Source organism: Coregonus clupeaformis, chromosome 29, assembly GCF_020615455.1.
Source record: "Coregonus clupeaformis isolate EN_2021a chromosome 29, ASM2061545v1, whole genome shotgun sequence".
Classification (NCBI taxonomy): Eukaryota; Metazoa; Chordata; class Actinopteri; order Salmoniformes; family Salmonidae; genus Coregonus; species Coregonus clupeaformis.
In genome coordinates, this window is record NC_059220.1 from 14,650,326 (window position 1) to 14,667,799 (window position 17,474).

General features: G+C 44.1%; 1 protein-coding gene across 3 annotated transcripts in view; it reads right to left on the reverse strand.

The window, feature by feature from the left end:
- Window positions 1-17,107, reverse strand: part of LOC121544687 (tyrosine-protein kinase receptor TYRO3-like) — a 42,369-nt gene extending 25,262 nt beyond the window's left edge. For all 3 annotated transcript variants that reach the window (XR_006657600.1, XM_045209113.1, XM_041854750.2), the window contains exons 1-7: window positions 16,709-17,107; window positions 10,236-10,419; window positions 7,588-7,688; window positions 7,307-7,477; window positions 4,600-4,686; window positions 4,278-4,393; window positions 1,453-1,633 (exon numbers count right to left, since the gene is read on the reverse strand). Coding sequence is in view for 2 of the 3 variants with exons in the window: in XM_045209113.1 (XP_045065048.1) it covers window positions 1,453-1,633; window positions 4,278-4,393; window positions 4,600-4,686; window positions 7,307-7,477; window positions 7,588-7,688; window positions 10,236-10,419; window positions 16,709-16,766 (898 nt within the window). In the remaining variant the exon portion in view is untranslated. The remainder of the gene's footprint in view (window positions 1-1,452; window positions 1,634-4,277; window positions 4,394-4,599; window positions 4,687-7,306; window positions 7,478-7,587; window positions 7,689-10,235; window positions 10,420-16,708) is intronic.
- Window positions 17,108-17,474: the final 367 nt, after the last annotated feature.

A 17,474-nucleotide genomic window follows, 5' to 3' on the forward strand; every position in this document is an offset into this window, starting at 1 on the left:
CTGGATAGGTATAAGCAGTGTTGTGGTGGAACTTCCACCATATTGCTTCCACATCTGCTAACATATGGAAATGTATTTATTAATCACTGCTACAGTTATGATGTATATAGTTCTATTTATATTGTAGTTTTTTTTATTACCATTTTCATTATTGTATTTCACTTAGTCCTGCATGTTGGAGCCTAAGATTTTCACTGTACTACGCAATCACACCTGCAACCCTGTACATGTGACTATTAAACACTCTGAATCTGATATAAGGGAAAGGGCCAAGATTAAAGGTATACTTCTGGATTTTGGCAATGAGACCATTTGTCTACTTCTGGCAGAGTCAGATGAACTCGTGGATAAAAATGTTATGTCTCTGTGTCCAGTATGAAGGAAGTTAGATGTAGTTTCACGAGCCAATGCTAACTAGCATTAGCGCAATGACTAAGTCTATGGGTATCTGCTAGCATTCTAGTAGATAACCATAGACTTACAGTCATTGCGCTATTGCTAGTTAGTAATAGCTTGCAAAACTAATTGTAACTTCCTTCATACTGCACACATATACATAAAAATGGTATCCACAAGTTCATCTGACTCTGGGGAAGTAGATAATCCCGAAGCAAATTGAGACCGGCTTCAGTTCCCCCTAAAATGAGACCCCAGTCATCCCTGCAGTGGCCTCCCTGACCAGCGTGTGTCGACACTGAGACAACAGGGTTTAGTTCAGCACTGCAGCACATTGATATGGATTGAGGGCATGCACAATGGTTCATTGTACAAGTGGGACTGGAATCCACTGGCCTGTGTCCAGCAGTGCCAGTTTACAAACATACAAACAAGGTCGCCACCAGAAACCCCCGCTGCACTGCTCCCCTCAGACTAGCTTCCATGATCAACTCTAAACTCAGCCGCCTGTACCACTTATCTTAACAACCCATTTAAAACTGCATATCAACTTATGAACTTATACCGTATCCTATATGAACATTAAGGGGTGCTTTCCCAGACAAAGATTAGGCTAATGCTAGTCCTTGACTAAGACAACTCAATGGAGAATCTCCATCTAAAATTATTATTTTTGTCCAGGATTAGGGTTAATCTGTGTCCGTGTAACCACCTCTAAATGTTTGATGTTACTTTGACAGAGTAACAACTTTGAAAGGTCGTCCGTGGGGCTGTGAGGCACAGCCGGCCACAAACACTGAGAATCATTATGTTCCCATTGTGACATGCTTTTGATGTCCAGCTGGTGATGTGAGTGCAGTTGGTAGAAAATGACAACAACAAAAAACTGTTGATGAACAAAAGGCCAGGGTTGAGTCCCAAATGGCACCCTATTCCCTTTATAGTGCACTACTTTTGACCAGGGCCCATAGGAATAGGGTGCCATTTGGAACTCATCCCTGGTCTTTTGTTCAGCCCCAGATATGTCATAATCTATTCTAGTGACTGGATGCACACCTGCTTCTGGTGTCTGAAAGTCCAGCCAGCCAGAGAACGGGGATGTCCCCACCTCATTGTCACAGCACACTCTAACACTGTAGTTGGAGTAGAAGCTCAGCCCACTGAGGATCTGTTGGAACGGCGGAACCTTCACACGCTGGTCTAGAAGTTCCACCTTCCTCCCAGAGTTCTTAGACATCTGCAAAAGGTTTGAATGAAGGAAAACATCCCATGAGGGTTAGGTTATAGGATAAATGTGAAAAATGTGTGATATTTCCTCTATCTTATCATTAAGGTTAAAGGGATACTTCGGGATGTTGGCAATGATGCCCTTTATCTACTTCCCCAGAGTCAGATGAACTTGTGGATACCATTTTTATGTCTCGTTGTCCAGTATGAAGGAAGTTAGAGGTAGTTTAGAATTAGCTCGCAAAACTACCTCTACTTCCTTCATACTGGACATAAAAATGGTATCCAGGAGTTCATTGACTCGGTCAATAAAGAAGTGGTCAGATGAAGCAGATGCTAAGCTACAGGACTGTTTTGCTAGCGCAGACTGGAATATGTTCAGTGACACGAGCCTAACAGACGAGCTAAATTACTTCTATGCTCGCTTCGAGGCAAATAACACTGAAACATGCATGAGAGCATCAGCTGTTCCGAATGACTGTGTGATCACGCTCTCCGTAGCCGATGTGAGTAAAACCTTTAAACAGGTCAACAGTCACAAGGCCGCAGGGCCAGACGGATTACCAGGACGTGTACTCCGAGCATGCGCTGACCAACTGGCAAGTGTCTTCACTGACATTTTCAACCTCTCCCTGTCTGAGTCTGTAATACCAACATGTTTCAAGCAGACCACCATAGTCCCTGTGCCCAAGAACACTAAGGTAACCTGCCTAAATGACTACTGACCCGTAGCACTCACGTCTGTAGCCATGAAGTGCTTTGAAAGGCTGGTCATGGCTCACATTAACACCATTATCCCAGAAACCCTAGACTCACTCCAATTTGCATACCGCCCCAACAGATCCACAGATGATGCAATCTCTATTGCGCTCCACACTGCCCTTTCACACATGGACAAAAGGAACACCTATGTGAGAATGCTATTCATTGACTACAGCTCAGCGTTCAACACCATAGTGCCCTCAAAGCTCATCACTAAGCTAAGGACCCTGGGACTAAACACCTCCCTCTGCAACTGGATCCTGGACGTCCTGACGGGCCGCCCCCAGGTGGTAAGGGTAGGTAACAACACATCCGCCACGCTGATCCTCAACACGGGGGCCCCTCAGGGGTGCGTGCTCAGTCCCCTCCTGTACTCCCTGTTCACTCATGACTGCATGGCCAAGCACGACTCCAACACCATCATTAAGTTTGCCGATGACACAACAGTGGTAGGCCTAATCACCGACAACGACGAGACAGCCTATAGGGAGGAGGTCAGAGACCTGGCCGTGTGGTGCCAGGACAACAACCTCTCCCTCAACGTGATCAAGACAAAGGAGATGATTGTGGACTACAGGAAAAAGAAGAGGACCGAGCACGCCCCCATTCTCATCGACGGGGCTGTAATGGAGCAGGTTGAGCGCTTCAAGTTCCTTGGCGTCCACATCACCAACAAACTAACATGGTCCAAGCACACCAAGACAGTTGTGAAGAGGGCACGACAAAACCTATTTCCCCTAAGGAGACTGAAAAGATTTGGCATGGGTCCTCAGATCCTCAAAAGGTTATACAGCTGCACCATCAAGAGCATCCTGACTGGTTGCATCACTGCCTGGTATGGCAACTGCTCGGCCTCTGACCGCAAGGCACTACAGAGGGTAGTGCGTACGGCCCAGTACATCACTGGGGCCAAGCTTCCTGCCATCCAGGACCTCTATACCAGGTGGTGTCAGAGGAAGGCCCTAAAAATTGTCAACGACTCCAGCCACCCTAGTCATAGACTGTTCTCTCTGCTACCGCACGGCAAGCGGTACCGGAGCGCCATGTCTAGGTCCAAGAGGCTTCTAAACAGCTTCTACCCCCAAGCCATAAGACTCCTGAACATCTAATCAAATGGCTACCAAGACTATTTGCATTGCTCCCCCCACCCCTCTTTTACGCTGCTGCTACTCTCTGTTTATTATCTATGCATAGTAACTTTAATAACTCTACCGACATGTACATAGTACCTCAATTACCTCGACTGACCGGTGCCCCCGCACATTGAATCGGTACTGGTACCCCCCTGTATATAACCTCGCTATTGTTATTTTTACTGCTGCTCTTTAATTATGTTACTTTTATTTCGTATTATTTGATATTGCATTTTTTAGTGAATTGTTTTTGGTATTCTTTCTTAAAACTGCATTGTTGGTTAAGCGCTTGTAAGTAAACATTTCACTGTAAGGTCTACACCGGTTGTATTCGGCGCATGTGACAAATAACATTTGATTTGAAGTAGATAAAGGGCCTCATTCCCTAAATCTCTAAGTATCCCTTTAAATTGTCATGTTTCCATTGCCAAATTCTTTCATTCCAATATTGAAACTGAGGTCTAAATACTCAGGGTGTCTTTCATTTTAAAAGAATGGGTATGTGGTTTATATTATCTCAGGCCAAACATTCATCCAAGGCTTTAATGGAATTCTGATGGTTGTCACTCCCATCTTAAAATAGCACTGACAACAACCACCACATCACATAATAATAAGTAACTAATTTATCCACTGCATATTATGGTTGCTTTATTGAAAATCTAAATGTATGAATTAGGTCAGGGGGTTCTTTGTTATATGAATTTAGTACGGACACAGGACATCTCAGTCGTGTTGGTTCAGTCTTAGTTACTGTACCTGGATGGTGCAGGCAGACAGGTCAGAGTGTCCAGTGAAGCCAGGGCTCCAGGCCAGTGTGACGTTGTTCTCCACCACATGGACCACCTGCACACCTTTAGGGGCTGCTGGGAGGACTGCAGTCAATGAAAGGACAGGGTTTTAGATTTACAAACATCCAACTCTGAACAGAAGCTGGACTAGGAGCAGATAAGCCTAGCTAAATTACAGCAGCATACTGCAATGTGCATTGACTAACCGGTCTTCATCAGGCAGCATGTTCTAATCTGAAAAATGAATTAGTCACATTCATGACAGCATTGATTATTCATGAATTTCTCACCTTTAATGTGCACAGTGCCTGTTCGCGATACTGAGATACCTCTGGCATTCTTGGCTTCACAGTAGAACTTGATGCTGTTATTCACACCTACAGGGACAGGGAACAGAGGAGGGAGACATGATGTACTCATGATGTGATGTACTCAACAGCATGCCAGAGCCCTTTAAAGGTAAGCTGCCAGTTGATGCCAACAGAGAGAGTTAAACCAGGCCCCTGCAACCATGCCTGACCACCAGTCTTTCTCCAATGTAAATGAGCAATTCTCACACACTGTGGACAGTAGGCAATGCATACCACAGTGGAGTACTGTATATGAAGTGCTGTGAGAGTTTGTAGTAGACTTCGCTCATAAGGATCAAAGAGATTTTGGCACTACCAATTTGAACAAACCAGCTACTGAAACTACACAAGGAAACAAGGCCAGCACAATGAATAACTCCTAAACTAGACTGTCTTGATAAGCCTGTTGTATCCCTCCATTAAATAAATGTCCTTGAGCTAATCCTTCATGACAAATATGTTTACAGGAAGGCGTGTTTGTGTGTGTGTGTGTACTGTACAGTGATTACTACCAGGCACTGAGGGATACTGCCTGGTTAATCATTAACTGACTGACAATCACAAAAGAGTCAGAGTCATAACTGAGAATCATCAGCTGGGCTGAAACGTTTCTGATTACTCTCACATTCCAGGGAAACATCAGTCTCTGGGAGTCAAATAGGAAAACATCAACGCCTGTTAAGTGGAGTATATGGCTGCTGCATTCCTGACTCTAGGTTGGCACTCAGCAGCAAAGTCTTTGTATATGCCCAAATGGCACCCCTTTTCCCTATATAGTGCACTACTTTTATAATAATAATAATAATAATAATATGCCATTTAGCAGACGCTTTTATCCAAAGCGACTTACAGTCATGCGTGCATACATTTTTTTTGTGTATGGGTGGTCCCGGGGATCGAACCCACTACCTTGGCGTTACAAGCGCCGTGCTCTACCAGCTGAGCTACAGAGGACCACACTTTTGACCAGAGTCCAGGCCCTGGTCAAAAGTAGTGCACTACATTGGGAATAGGATTCCATTTGGGACACAGGCTTATACTGAGAGGTTCTGGTCAACAGTGTTGATTGAGATGAATGAGACCCACTGCAGTCTAACAGTAGAGGAAGGGCCAGGCAGGTCCAGTTACATTGTAGTCATTTAGCAGACGCTCTTATCCAGAGTGACTTACAGTTAGTGACTGCATACATTTATTTTTCATACTGGCCCCCCGTGGGAATCAAACTCACAACCCTGGCGTTGCAAACGCCATGCTCTACCAACTGAGCTACATCCCTGCCGGCCATTCCCTCCCCTACCCTGGACGACGCTGGGCCAATTGTGCGCCGCCCCATGGGTCTCCCGGTCACGGCCGGCTACGACAGAGCCTGGATTCGAACCAGGATCTCTAGTGGCACAGCTAGCACTACGATGCAGTGCCTTAGACCACTGCGCCACTCGGGAGCTCACATGGCAGAGTGTAGGAGGCTCCTTATTACTGAAACCGAACCAGCTCAACATAAACGAGAAATGAAGGAGGAGAGACACTACGATGAAAAGCTTGCATATCACGAGAACGGAATGAAACAGACAACTAATGAAACATCCAGTCAATCCACTTTTGTGGGATGTGACAGAAGACTGGCTGGTGTCTACAAGTATCAAACAAAACTTTTACACTTTTATGTGTTTTCAACCAATTACAACGCATTTCCAATCTCAGGTCAAGACATTTGTCCTTTCACATAAGGGAAATCATTATATGGCAGGTGAGGTCAAAGGTTCCCCCTCTATATATATAAAAAAAATACATGTCATTCATTCAGTGCTGTATTCGGTGTGTGCCTGTAGAAAAAGCAGTTTATTTACAGGTAAACGTCAGCATAGCATAGCCATCGGAGTGTGTAAACAAGACAGCCCTTCAGTAGCCTTCCACCCACTAAGAATAACCTTTGGCTTAGTTCTACCATTCAAACAGTTCTATTTCCAACTCATGGGCAGAGCTCAACGACCAGTGAGAATGATATAAAACTATAATCCCTTCCTTGTAATGTACTGTGTGACTAATGGCTCTCTTACAACAGATGGACGGCAGTCCACCTTATTTAACTTACAGTATGTGAAAATGACACACTCTGATCTAACTCATTCTTATGATTCATCATATCAATATTGATTTAACCAGCCAGGGGGGGGGTGAGAGGGAGGGAGGAGGGGGGTGAGAGGGAGGGGAGGAGGGGGGGTGAGAGGGAGAGGGAGGGGAGGAGGGGGGTGAGAGGGAGGGGAGGAGGGGGGTGAGAGGGAGGGGAGGAGGGGGGGGCGAGAGGGAGGGGAGGAGGGGGGTGAGAGGGAGGGAGGAGGGGGTGAGAGGGAGGGGAGGAGGGGGGTGAGAGGGAGGGGAGGAGGGGGGTGAGAAGAAGCAGAAAGAGGATACTGCTCAGTAGTCTCAGTAGTCTCCGTAGTCTGTACTCGGTTTTTCAAATCATCTCTCCTCACCTCCTAAAAACCTTCTCATTGAAGGAGAGGGCCCAAGGGGAGGAACCTTGGATCTTCTCCTCCAATGCATTTTGAGAAGAAGGTGAGAGGAGAGGATGCAAGGAATCAAGTAAAGAGATTTCAGGAAAGGAATCAAGGAAAGATTTTTGAGAAACAGCCCGGTAGAGACTTACCATTAACATGGAGTACAGATGGAGAGGAAGTGACGTCTCCTTCCTGTACTCCTCCCAGCCACCACAGCACCTCCACCGGGCCCGGGGGACCCACAGCAGTACACGTCAGGTTAAATGGCACGCCAGGGACCGTGGCTACGTCTTGGGGCTCAAGTATAAAGTGGGGGACACCTGGAGAAAGAATCAGAAAGTACAACCACGGGATCAGGATAATACATTTTATCAAGTCAGACAGACAGAGAGGACAACATTTATTGATTTAAATGCATTGATTGATTTACCCTCTACTGTTATCCAGGCGGGCTCCGAAGAGATGGTCGAGCCTCGGAACTCTACCTCACACCAGTACTTCCCTGCATCCTGCTGCTGGACAGACTTCACACTGAAAACACCCAGACAGACAGACACTCAGTGATTCCCCTAGTACTTAACTTGACATGATGCAAAAAAATAAATCACATTTCAAATTATTCCCAGAGCACGTCCAAAAACACCTCTCCTAAAAATATGATGTAGTTTAGTACTGATAGATGAGGGGAGACCCATTAGGCAGAATGGAGGTAAAAGCCCATCACATATAACTGGGTGGCAGAAGAAAAACTGACACCAGAACAATAAAGATAAAGAACCCCTTGAGGATATGTTGACAGATGAAGTAGGCAGTTGTGGAAAAAGTACCCAATTGTCATACTTGTTCAAAGTCACCCAGATAAATACTAATTGAGTAGAAGTAAATGTAATTGCTAAAATATACTTAAGTATCAAAAGTAAAAGTATAAATCATTTCAAATTCCTTATATTAAGAAAATCAGACAGTACAGTTCTTATTTTTATTTATTTATTTAAGGATAGCCAGGGGCACACTCCATCACTCAGATATAATTTACAAACGAAGCATTTGTGTTTAATGAGTCCTCCAGATCAGAGGCAGTAGGGATGACCAGCGATGTTCTCTTGATAAGTGCGTGAATTGGATCAATTTCCTGTCCTGCTAAACATTCAAAATGTAACGAGTACTTTTGGGTGTCAGGGAAAATGTATGGAGTAAAAAGTACATTATTTTCTTTCTGAATGTAGTGAAGTAAAAGTATTCAAAAAAATATAAATAGTAAAGTACAGATACCCAAAAAAATTATTTAAGTAGTACTTTAAAGTAATTTTTACTTAAGTACTTTCAACCACTGGAAGTGGAACACCGTAACTAATTGGAGCAATAAACTAACTTGGGGCAAATTACACTCAGCAGGAGTACCCTGTGTATTTGTATTAGGAGTCACTCAGGAAATCATTGCCTGCATTGACAGGTCCTACTCACTCATAGATGGGTGGGTTGTTTAGCAACAAAACCGACGCGTGCACAACTGTGGAGCAAAATATGCGAGGTTGGCTTAAAATCAAAGGATTGTTGACAACATGTAAACCAGTAGATTTCCTCTCCAAATCTTTATTGAAAACATACATAAGTTTGCACAACGAGCACTTGTCTCTCAAATACATTGTTACAATTGTTGGTTAGCTAGCTAGACAAGAGTCAAAACACCTCAAAACATGATATCAATAACAAGATACAACGAGCTGAAACAAGCCACCTACGATTCCCCATAAGGCAGCTTGTTGTCATTGTTGCTAGCTATCTGACTATCCAGAATCGTAATAACACACAGACTTCTGCCCCATCGACGCGCACGCACCATTTTGTCACCTAACCCATGTATGGTATCCCACTTCTGACAACAATCGCATCCAAACTCACCACTCCAATCAACAACCAATGAAGGACTAGTCACTAGACCACCGAAATATGATAGAAGTGATAGAATTATTAATATCTATCAATCATTTCATTCTAGTTCCGTAGACTAGACACAGCAAATGGTGGATGTCCGTGGTAACTAGGACATTGTTGTGTGTGTGATGAGAGGTCAAACTGAAGACCTTTGAGCTTCAGTGCCAAGCACATGTGCATGAGATTAACAGAAACGTCTGCCACTGGCAATGCAAGTTCACTTAACCAGCAGGTCTAGCAGTCTGCATCAAGCTTTAGGTCCCTCAGTCACAGGCAGCTAACTGCATTCCAATCCAGCCTGCCCCTGCCCCACTATGGGGCCTGGTTTCCCTGCTGGGTGGGTTACGGTAGGGGTAGACCCCTGTCTCTCCACTCCAGCCATGTTATTTACAGGTTCTTTCTCTTTCTGCCAGGGACAAAGCCTCCCCAAGCTGATTATTAAACCTCACCCACATCTCCACCACCAGCACCCAAAACTGCATGTTCTGTTCCGCCATGTTGAGCAGACCTGAGTTCAAATACTATTTGAATAATTTCAAATACTTAAGCTGTGCTTGATTGAGCTTCCCCATTGCCATTTGAACCAATATAAATGTCATAGAAGTGCAAATCCCACCTACTTGGCACTCCAGGCAGGCTAAAACAAACGCTGAAAGTATTTGAAAGATTTCAAATAGTATTTGAACCCAGGTCTGATGTTGAGTCAGAGGGAGAGAAAGTCGTTCAAAGCCAGGAACAGCATTACTACCTCTATTTACGGTATTACACTGCATGTTTCTTCATTTTTAAGACTTTTGAAGGATAAAAGGCAATGCAAGCAGCCACAGGGTTTAAAGATAAAACAATGTTGTTTTTTCCAGCTTACTGATTCAACGTACAAGCACTTTCTCTGAAATAGTAACTAACTGTCAGGACACCTGACCTCATGAGAAGCTGATATGGTGGTTGTGAGCTAAGTGCTTCGCAACGCTCCAAGGTTAGTTTGCTTGTGCTTTGCAAGACAGCTTCCCAATGATTTCTGGTGAAATGCAACACAATAAATGTGATACTATGATGGAAGGTCTGAAGACATCTTCCAATCAGCCTATAAAGTGGTGAGGATAACACTATTTAATAGTAGGTCAGGACTACTGAAGCACCGACCTGTGGAAGGTCTCCCAGTGGTGTTGCTCCAGGGTGATGTACATCTGGTCTGTACTGTACAACTTCTCCCCGTCCTTCATCCACACGATCTCCGGCTCACTCAGGCCCTCGATGGCACAACCCAGTCGAGCCATGTTGCCCTGGGTTACCGTGAGGTTGGCGGGGTTCTTGGTAAACCGGATTCCTAAAGGTCAAAGAGTAGGAGACACCAGATACTTAAATGAGTCATTCATTAATAGCTTAAGTCCATTGTGGTAATTTCTTCTTCACTATGGGCCCTTCACTACTCTAAATGCCATTCAGAAAATATAATGGACGGGATCTGAGGCTACATCAGATCCCAACACATGCAGCAGTGAGCATTACAGCAGAGCTAGCTAGATACCCCTCAAAAGGTAGCCTACAAAATTGTATTTGTTCAGTTATTGTAATGTGCAGACATGAAACATTTTGAAGTAGACATTGTGACATATGAAAATGGTTTTCCAAAGATATTTGAAAAATAGTTGTTTTTGCAAGAGGCTTTTGTCTTTAGAACTGTTTGTCTCCATTGTGTTGCTTGGGCCATTGCATGCATCTTGGCCGAGTATCTGCGTTCTCCGACTTGAGCCTGGGTGCAGACAGAGCAGACGTCATACAAGGCTGTAGAGGGCTGAAAGCTCTCCACTGTGGCAGCTCACTACAGCTGCTGTTGCTGGGTTTAGCTGCCTGCAACAGACCAACGGCCAGAGGAGTAATATCAATGACCATATTATACTGCATTGCTCAGAGGCAGGGGCTAAATGTAGCCTATAGGCCTTCCTATCCTCCCACACCTTCACTCTGTTTAAATAATGTCTCATTAGCGCATGTCCAGTCCAATGACTTGTTACCCTATTGCTATATAATATAATAATAATATAATATGCCATTTAGCAGACGCTTTTATCCAAAGCGACTTACAGTCATGCGTGCATACATTTTTGTGTATGGGTGGTCCCGGGGATCGAACCCACTACCTTGGCGTTACAAGCGCCGTGCTCTACCAGCTGAGCTACAGAGGACCACATATAAGAGGGGGGTGGGGGAAGCCTTCAAATACATGGGCCTATGTAAAATACTTATACATATTTGGAACCAATGGAATAGTCCCAAAAAGTGTAAATCAATTAAGCACACCTCAAATACTTGAGTATGTATTTGACCCAGGTCTGGTCTGGATAGGGAAAATGCAAACGACCTCTACCTTTAAATTTACGTTTTAGTCATTTAGCAGATGCTCTTATCCAGAGCGACTTACAGTAGTGAGTGCATACATTTTCGTACTGGTCCCGTATTAATAGAACCCACAACCCTGGCGTTGCAAGCTCCATTCTCTACCAACTGAGTCACATGGGACCAAATGTCATGGCGATATGTGCCCGCTTTGTACTTGATATTTTGCCCTATTGATAAGCATTGTTACAAGACACAGATCCACTTCAGTATTGTACTTTTTAAAGAGAACAAGGTTGAGAATATGCCTACTGAATTTTGAGCAGAACTTCTACATTGTGGTCTGTTGTACTTGTGTGGTAAACAACAGTGTGAGCAACAATAGTGGAATTGACGGTTTGCCTTCAAAATAAAAGTCCTACATTGAAACTGATGCAAACGGTTAAAAATAATGAAAACATGCCACAATTGGACTATAGAATGCTAAACAAGGTTGGAATGTTGTTATATGTAGTTTTTCATGTTGTCTGTCTGTAATTTTTTTGTAATGACTTGGTGCTGCCTATCTTGGCCAGGACGCTCTTGAAAAATAGATTTTAAATCTCAATGAGCCCTTCCTGGTTAAATAAAGGTTAAATAAAAATAAATAAATAAATAAAATATAAATTCAACAAAAGATAATTAGTTAATTTGACCAACAACAAAAAAACAGTTGAATCTGTTTTTTAATATTGTACTAGCGCACGTGACGACCAAAAAACAAACTTGAAATCGCGTTGTGCAGGTTTTAGACTTCAGAATTGCATTGCGGGCATACCTACATGCACTGTACAGCCTAACCTATGGATTGTGCCATGAAATGGGGTACCAACCTACTCAGTGACACCCACAGAACATAACTATGTAGAGTTTACACAAATATTAGCATCTTAGCTCTTATTACAGGACTTGGACTGTGGGAAAACACCATCCCAGTCAGTCTATCGTGTGTATTGGACATTCATATTGCACTGTACAGACTAACTTATGGATTGTGCACTCACTCAAATGGGGTATCAGCCTACTCAGTGACAACTTATATTTCATTAGATGAGTTCATTAATAACGATAATGATTTCACAACAGGCATATCATATAAAATTAGATCACTCAGCTAGAGCTTTCTAAACAAGTACTTTGTTTTCTGTCAACATTTTACATTTTGTCATTTAGCAGACGCTCTTATCCAGAGTGAATTACAGGAGCAATTAGGGTTATGTGCCTTGCTCAAGGGCACAGACAGATTGTTCACCTTGTCAACTCATACAACAGGCAGTCTCTCATTCCTTTGTCGCAGAATTGATTAATGCTTTGCCCTGAAACGACTGCTTTGGAAAACAAACATACATACAGTAGATACCACAACTTAAATATTCATGCCAGAATTAATAATCAAGGACAATATCCATCACAACTCTATTCAATGCCAAATATTGCACAGCAAGGTATTTTTGCAATCGGTACAGAATGCCATTGATCTCCATTTGGTATAGCTGTAAGGCAGGGGTGTCAAACTCATTCCATGGAGGGCCTAGTGTCTGCTGGTTTTTGGTTTTTCCTTTCAATTAAGACCTAGACAACCAGGTGAGGGGAGTTCCTTACTAATCAGTGACCTTAATTCATCAATCAAAAGACAAGGGAGGAGTGAAAACCCGCAGACACTCGGCCCTCCGTGGAATGAGTTTAACACGTGCTGTAAGGAGTCCATTATTCCACAACTTAATGTTATGGTTGTCTCATTACTCACTCTATGCTCCATGTCAATTGCTATGGCAACCCAATGTGATGACTTGACATTCACAGGTATTATCACTTCACCTCACTCAGAATGCCACAGATTGACCTCTGCTATGTGTTCTGTGGGTGTCCAAACCAGTCAGGTTTCAAGACTGGTCATTCAACTGAGACTGCTCTTCTCTGTGTCACGGAGGCTCTCCACACTGCTAAAGCTAACTCTCTCTCCTCTGCTCTTGTCCTTCTAGAGCTGTCTGCTGCCTTTGATACTGTGAACCATCAGATCCTCCTCTCCACCCTCTCTGAGTTGGGCATCTCAGGCGCGGCTCACTCTTGGATTGCGTCCTACCTGACAGGTCGCTCCTACCAAGTGGCGTGGCGAGAATCTGTCTCCGCACCACGTGCTCTCACCACTGGTGTCCCCCAGGGCTCAGTTCTAGGCCCTCTCCTATTCTCGCTATACACCAAGTCACTTGGCTCTGTCATATCCTCACATGGCCTCTCCTATCATTGCTATGCAGACGACACACAACTAATCTTCTCCTTTCCCCCTTCTGATAACCAGGTGGCGAATTGCATCTCTGCATGTCTGGCAGACATATCAGTGTGGATGACGGATCACCACCTCAAGCTGAACCTCGGCAAGACGGATCTGCTCTTCCTCCCAGGAAAGGACTGCCCGTTCCATGATCTCACCATCACGGTTGACAACTCCGTTGTGTCCTCCTCCCAGAGTGCAAAGAGCCTTGGCGTGACCCTGGACAACACCCTGTCGTTCTCCGCTAACATCAAGGCGGTGACCCGATCCTGTAGGTTCATGCTCTACAACATTCGGAGAGTACGACCCTGCCTTACACAGGAAGCGGCACAGGTCCTAATCCAGGCACTTGTCATCTCCCGTCTTGATTACTGCAACTCGCTGTTGGCTGGGCTCCCTGCCTGTGCCATTAAACCCCTACAACTCATCCAGAATGCCGCAGCCCGTCTGGTGTTCAACCTTCCCAAGTTCTCTCACGTCACCCCGCTCCTCCGCACACTCCACTGGCTTCCAGTTGAAGCTCGCATCTCCTACAAGACCATGGTGCTTGCCTACGGAGCTGTGAGGGGAATGGCACCTCCGTACCTTCAGGCTCTGATCAGTCCCTACACCTAAACGAGGGCATTGCGTTCATCCACCTCTGGCCTGCTGGCCCCCCTACCTCTGCGGAAGCACAGTTCCCACTCAGCCCAGTCAAAACTGTTCGCTGCTCTGGCACCCCAATGGTGGAACAAGCTCCCTCACGATGCCAGGACAGCGGAGTCACTCACCACCTTCCGGAGACACTTGAAACCCTACCTCTTTAAGGAATACCTGGGATAGGATAAAGTAATCCTTCTACCCCCCACAAAAAACATATCGTAAAGTGGTTATCCCACTGGCTATAAGGTGAATGCACCAATTTGTAAGTCGCTCTGGATAAGAGCGTCTGCTAAATGACGTAAATGTAAATGTGTCACGGAGTAGACTGATACCCCATTTCATGGGTGTATATGAATGTCTAACACAAAAGACTGACTGGAAAGGTGATTTCCCACAGTCAAAGTCCTGCAATAAGAGCTAAGATGCTAATATGTGTGTAAACTCTACATACAGTGGGGGGGAAAAGTATTTAGTTAGCCACCAGTTGTGCAAGTTCTCCCACTTAAAAAGATGAGAGAGGCCTGTAATTTTCATCATAGGTACACGTCAACTATGACAGACAAATTGAGGAAAAAAATCCAGAAAATCACATTGTAGGATTTTTAATGAATTTATTTGCAAATGATGGTGGAAAATAAGTATTTGGTCACCTACAAACAAGCAAGATTTCTGGCTCTCACAGACCTGTAACTTCTTCTTTAAGAGGCTCCTCTGTCCTCCACTCGTTACCTGGATTAATGGCACCTGTTTGAACTTGTTATCAGTATAAAAGACACCTGTCCACAACCTCAAACAGTCACACTCCAAACTCCACTATGGCCAAGACCAAAGAGCTGTCAAAGGACACCAGAAACAAAATTGTAGACCTGCACCAGGCTGGGAAGACTGAATCTGCAATAGGTAAGCAGCTTGGTTTGAAGAAATCAACTGTGGGAGCAATTATTAGGAAATGGAAGACATACAAGACCACTGATAATCTCCCTCGATCTGGGGCTCCACGCAAGATCTCACCCCGTGGGGTCAAAATGATCACAAGAACGGTGAGCAAAAATACCAGAACCACACGGGGGGACCTAGTGAATGACCTGCAGAGAGCTGGGACCAAAGTAACAAAGCCTACCATCAGTAACACACTACGGCGCCAGGGACTCAAATCCTGCAGTGCCAGACATGTCCCCCTGCTTAAGCCAGTACATGTCCAGGCCCGTCAGAAGTTTGCTAGAGTGCATTTGGATGATCCAGAAGAGGATTGTGAGAATGTCATATGGTCAGATGAAACCAAAATAGCACTTTTTGGTAAAAACTCAACTCGTCGTGTTTGGAGGACAAAGAATGCTGAGTTGCATCCAAAGAACACCATACCTACTGTGAAGCATGGGGGTGGAAACATCATGCTTTAGGGCTGTTTTTCTGCAAAGGGACCAGGACGACCGATCCGTGTAAAGGAATGAATGAATGGGGCCATGTATCGTGAGATTTTGAGTGAAAACCTCCTTCCATCAGCAAGGGCATTGAAGATGAAACGTGGCTGGGTCTTTCAGCATGACAATGATCCCAAACACACCGCCCGGGCAACGAAGGAGTGGCTTCGTAAGAAGCATTTCAAGGTCCTGGAGTGGCCTAGCCAGTCTCCAGATCTCAACCCCATAGAAAATCTTTGGAGGGAGTTGAAAGTCCGTGTTGCCCAGCGACAGCCCCAAAACATCACTGCTCTAGAGGAGATCTGGAGGAATGGGCCAAAATACCAGCAACAGTGTGTGAAAACCTTGTGAAGACTTACAGAAAACATTTGACCTGTGTCATTGCCAACAAAGGGTATATAACAAAGTATTGAGAAACTTTTGTTATTGACCAAATACTTATTTTCCACCATAATTTGCTAATTAATTAAAAATCCTACAATGTGATTTTCTGGATTTTCTTTTCTCATTTTGTCTGTCATAGTTGACGTGTACCTATGATGAAAATTACAGGCCTCTCATCTTTTTAAGTGGGAGAACTTGCACAATTGGTGGCTGACTAAATACTTTTTTTCCCCACTGTAGTTGTGTTCTGTGGGTGTCACTGAGTTGACAGATACCAGATTTCATGGGGGCACAATCCATAGGTGAGGCTGTACAGTGAAACATAAGTATGCCCCCAATGCAGTTCTGAAGTCTAATAGATCCATAACGCAACACACTGGTGTCCCTTGAAATAGGCTAAAATCGATGTGTTGACAAATGCTTACTGCGCAAATGTACTGAGTAGCCATATAAAATAGTATATTACACATTCATGAAAAGTAGCCTAGTCATGTAGTATAGGGATAACTATTCAAACTTACCAGGGATTGCTCTACTACTTTGTGCCAAGAAGAGGATTATCCAAAGATAAATGGTCATCTTTTCATCATCTGGTTCACAATTTGAGGCTCTTTTCCACAAATATACTAATCCCAAGTGCTGAACAGTGGAATGAGTCGATGCCCTGAACTACACGTCCTTTCGGGGATCCAAAGTAGGTTTCCACACTAGAAAGTGACCGCTTGAGATATTTCGGCAATAATTTATCCAGCGGCGCTGATACACAATTCACCAAGACCGGAATGTCAGTAAATTCCTGGTCGGGATGATAGACAAAGTATATATTGTTTTCTTTCGACCCGTGAATAACCGGCTACACTTCTTTAGATAAGTTGATGTGGACTCTGGTCTTCTAGTGTGATACACACGTTGTTGTTCTAGCCTCCTACTACAAGAGGATGAAGTGCTGCTCTCCTGAGGAATGTCAATGTGCATGACCGCCGCCTAGTGAGAGAGTGCGGGAAATAAGATTCTCAGTAAAGTGATGAAACAAAGTATCAATATAACACCTATTGAACTTAACTAAGGCACAGCGAGACATAAGCAATTGTATTTATTATATCTTTATTAGGAGAATTAGCGATGACATGCGGGGTATTACCTTACTGCATGTACTTTCACAAAAATAAGGTTGTGACAACCTGATATGAAATGGCCTGAATACTGTACACTCTTGCACAAAGCTAGGATAGCAACATAAGCCTACTTAAGACTATTCAAAAAATGGAATCAGATTTATGGAAAATT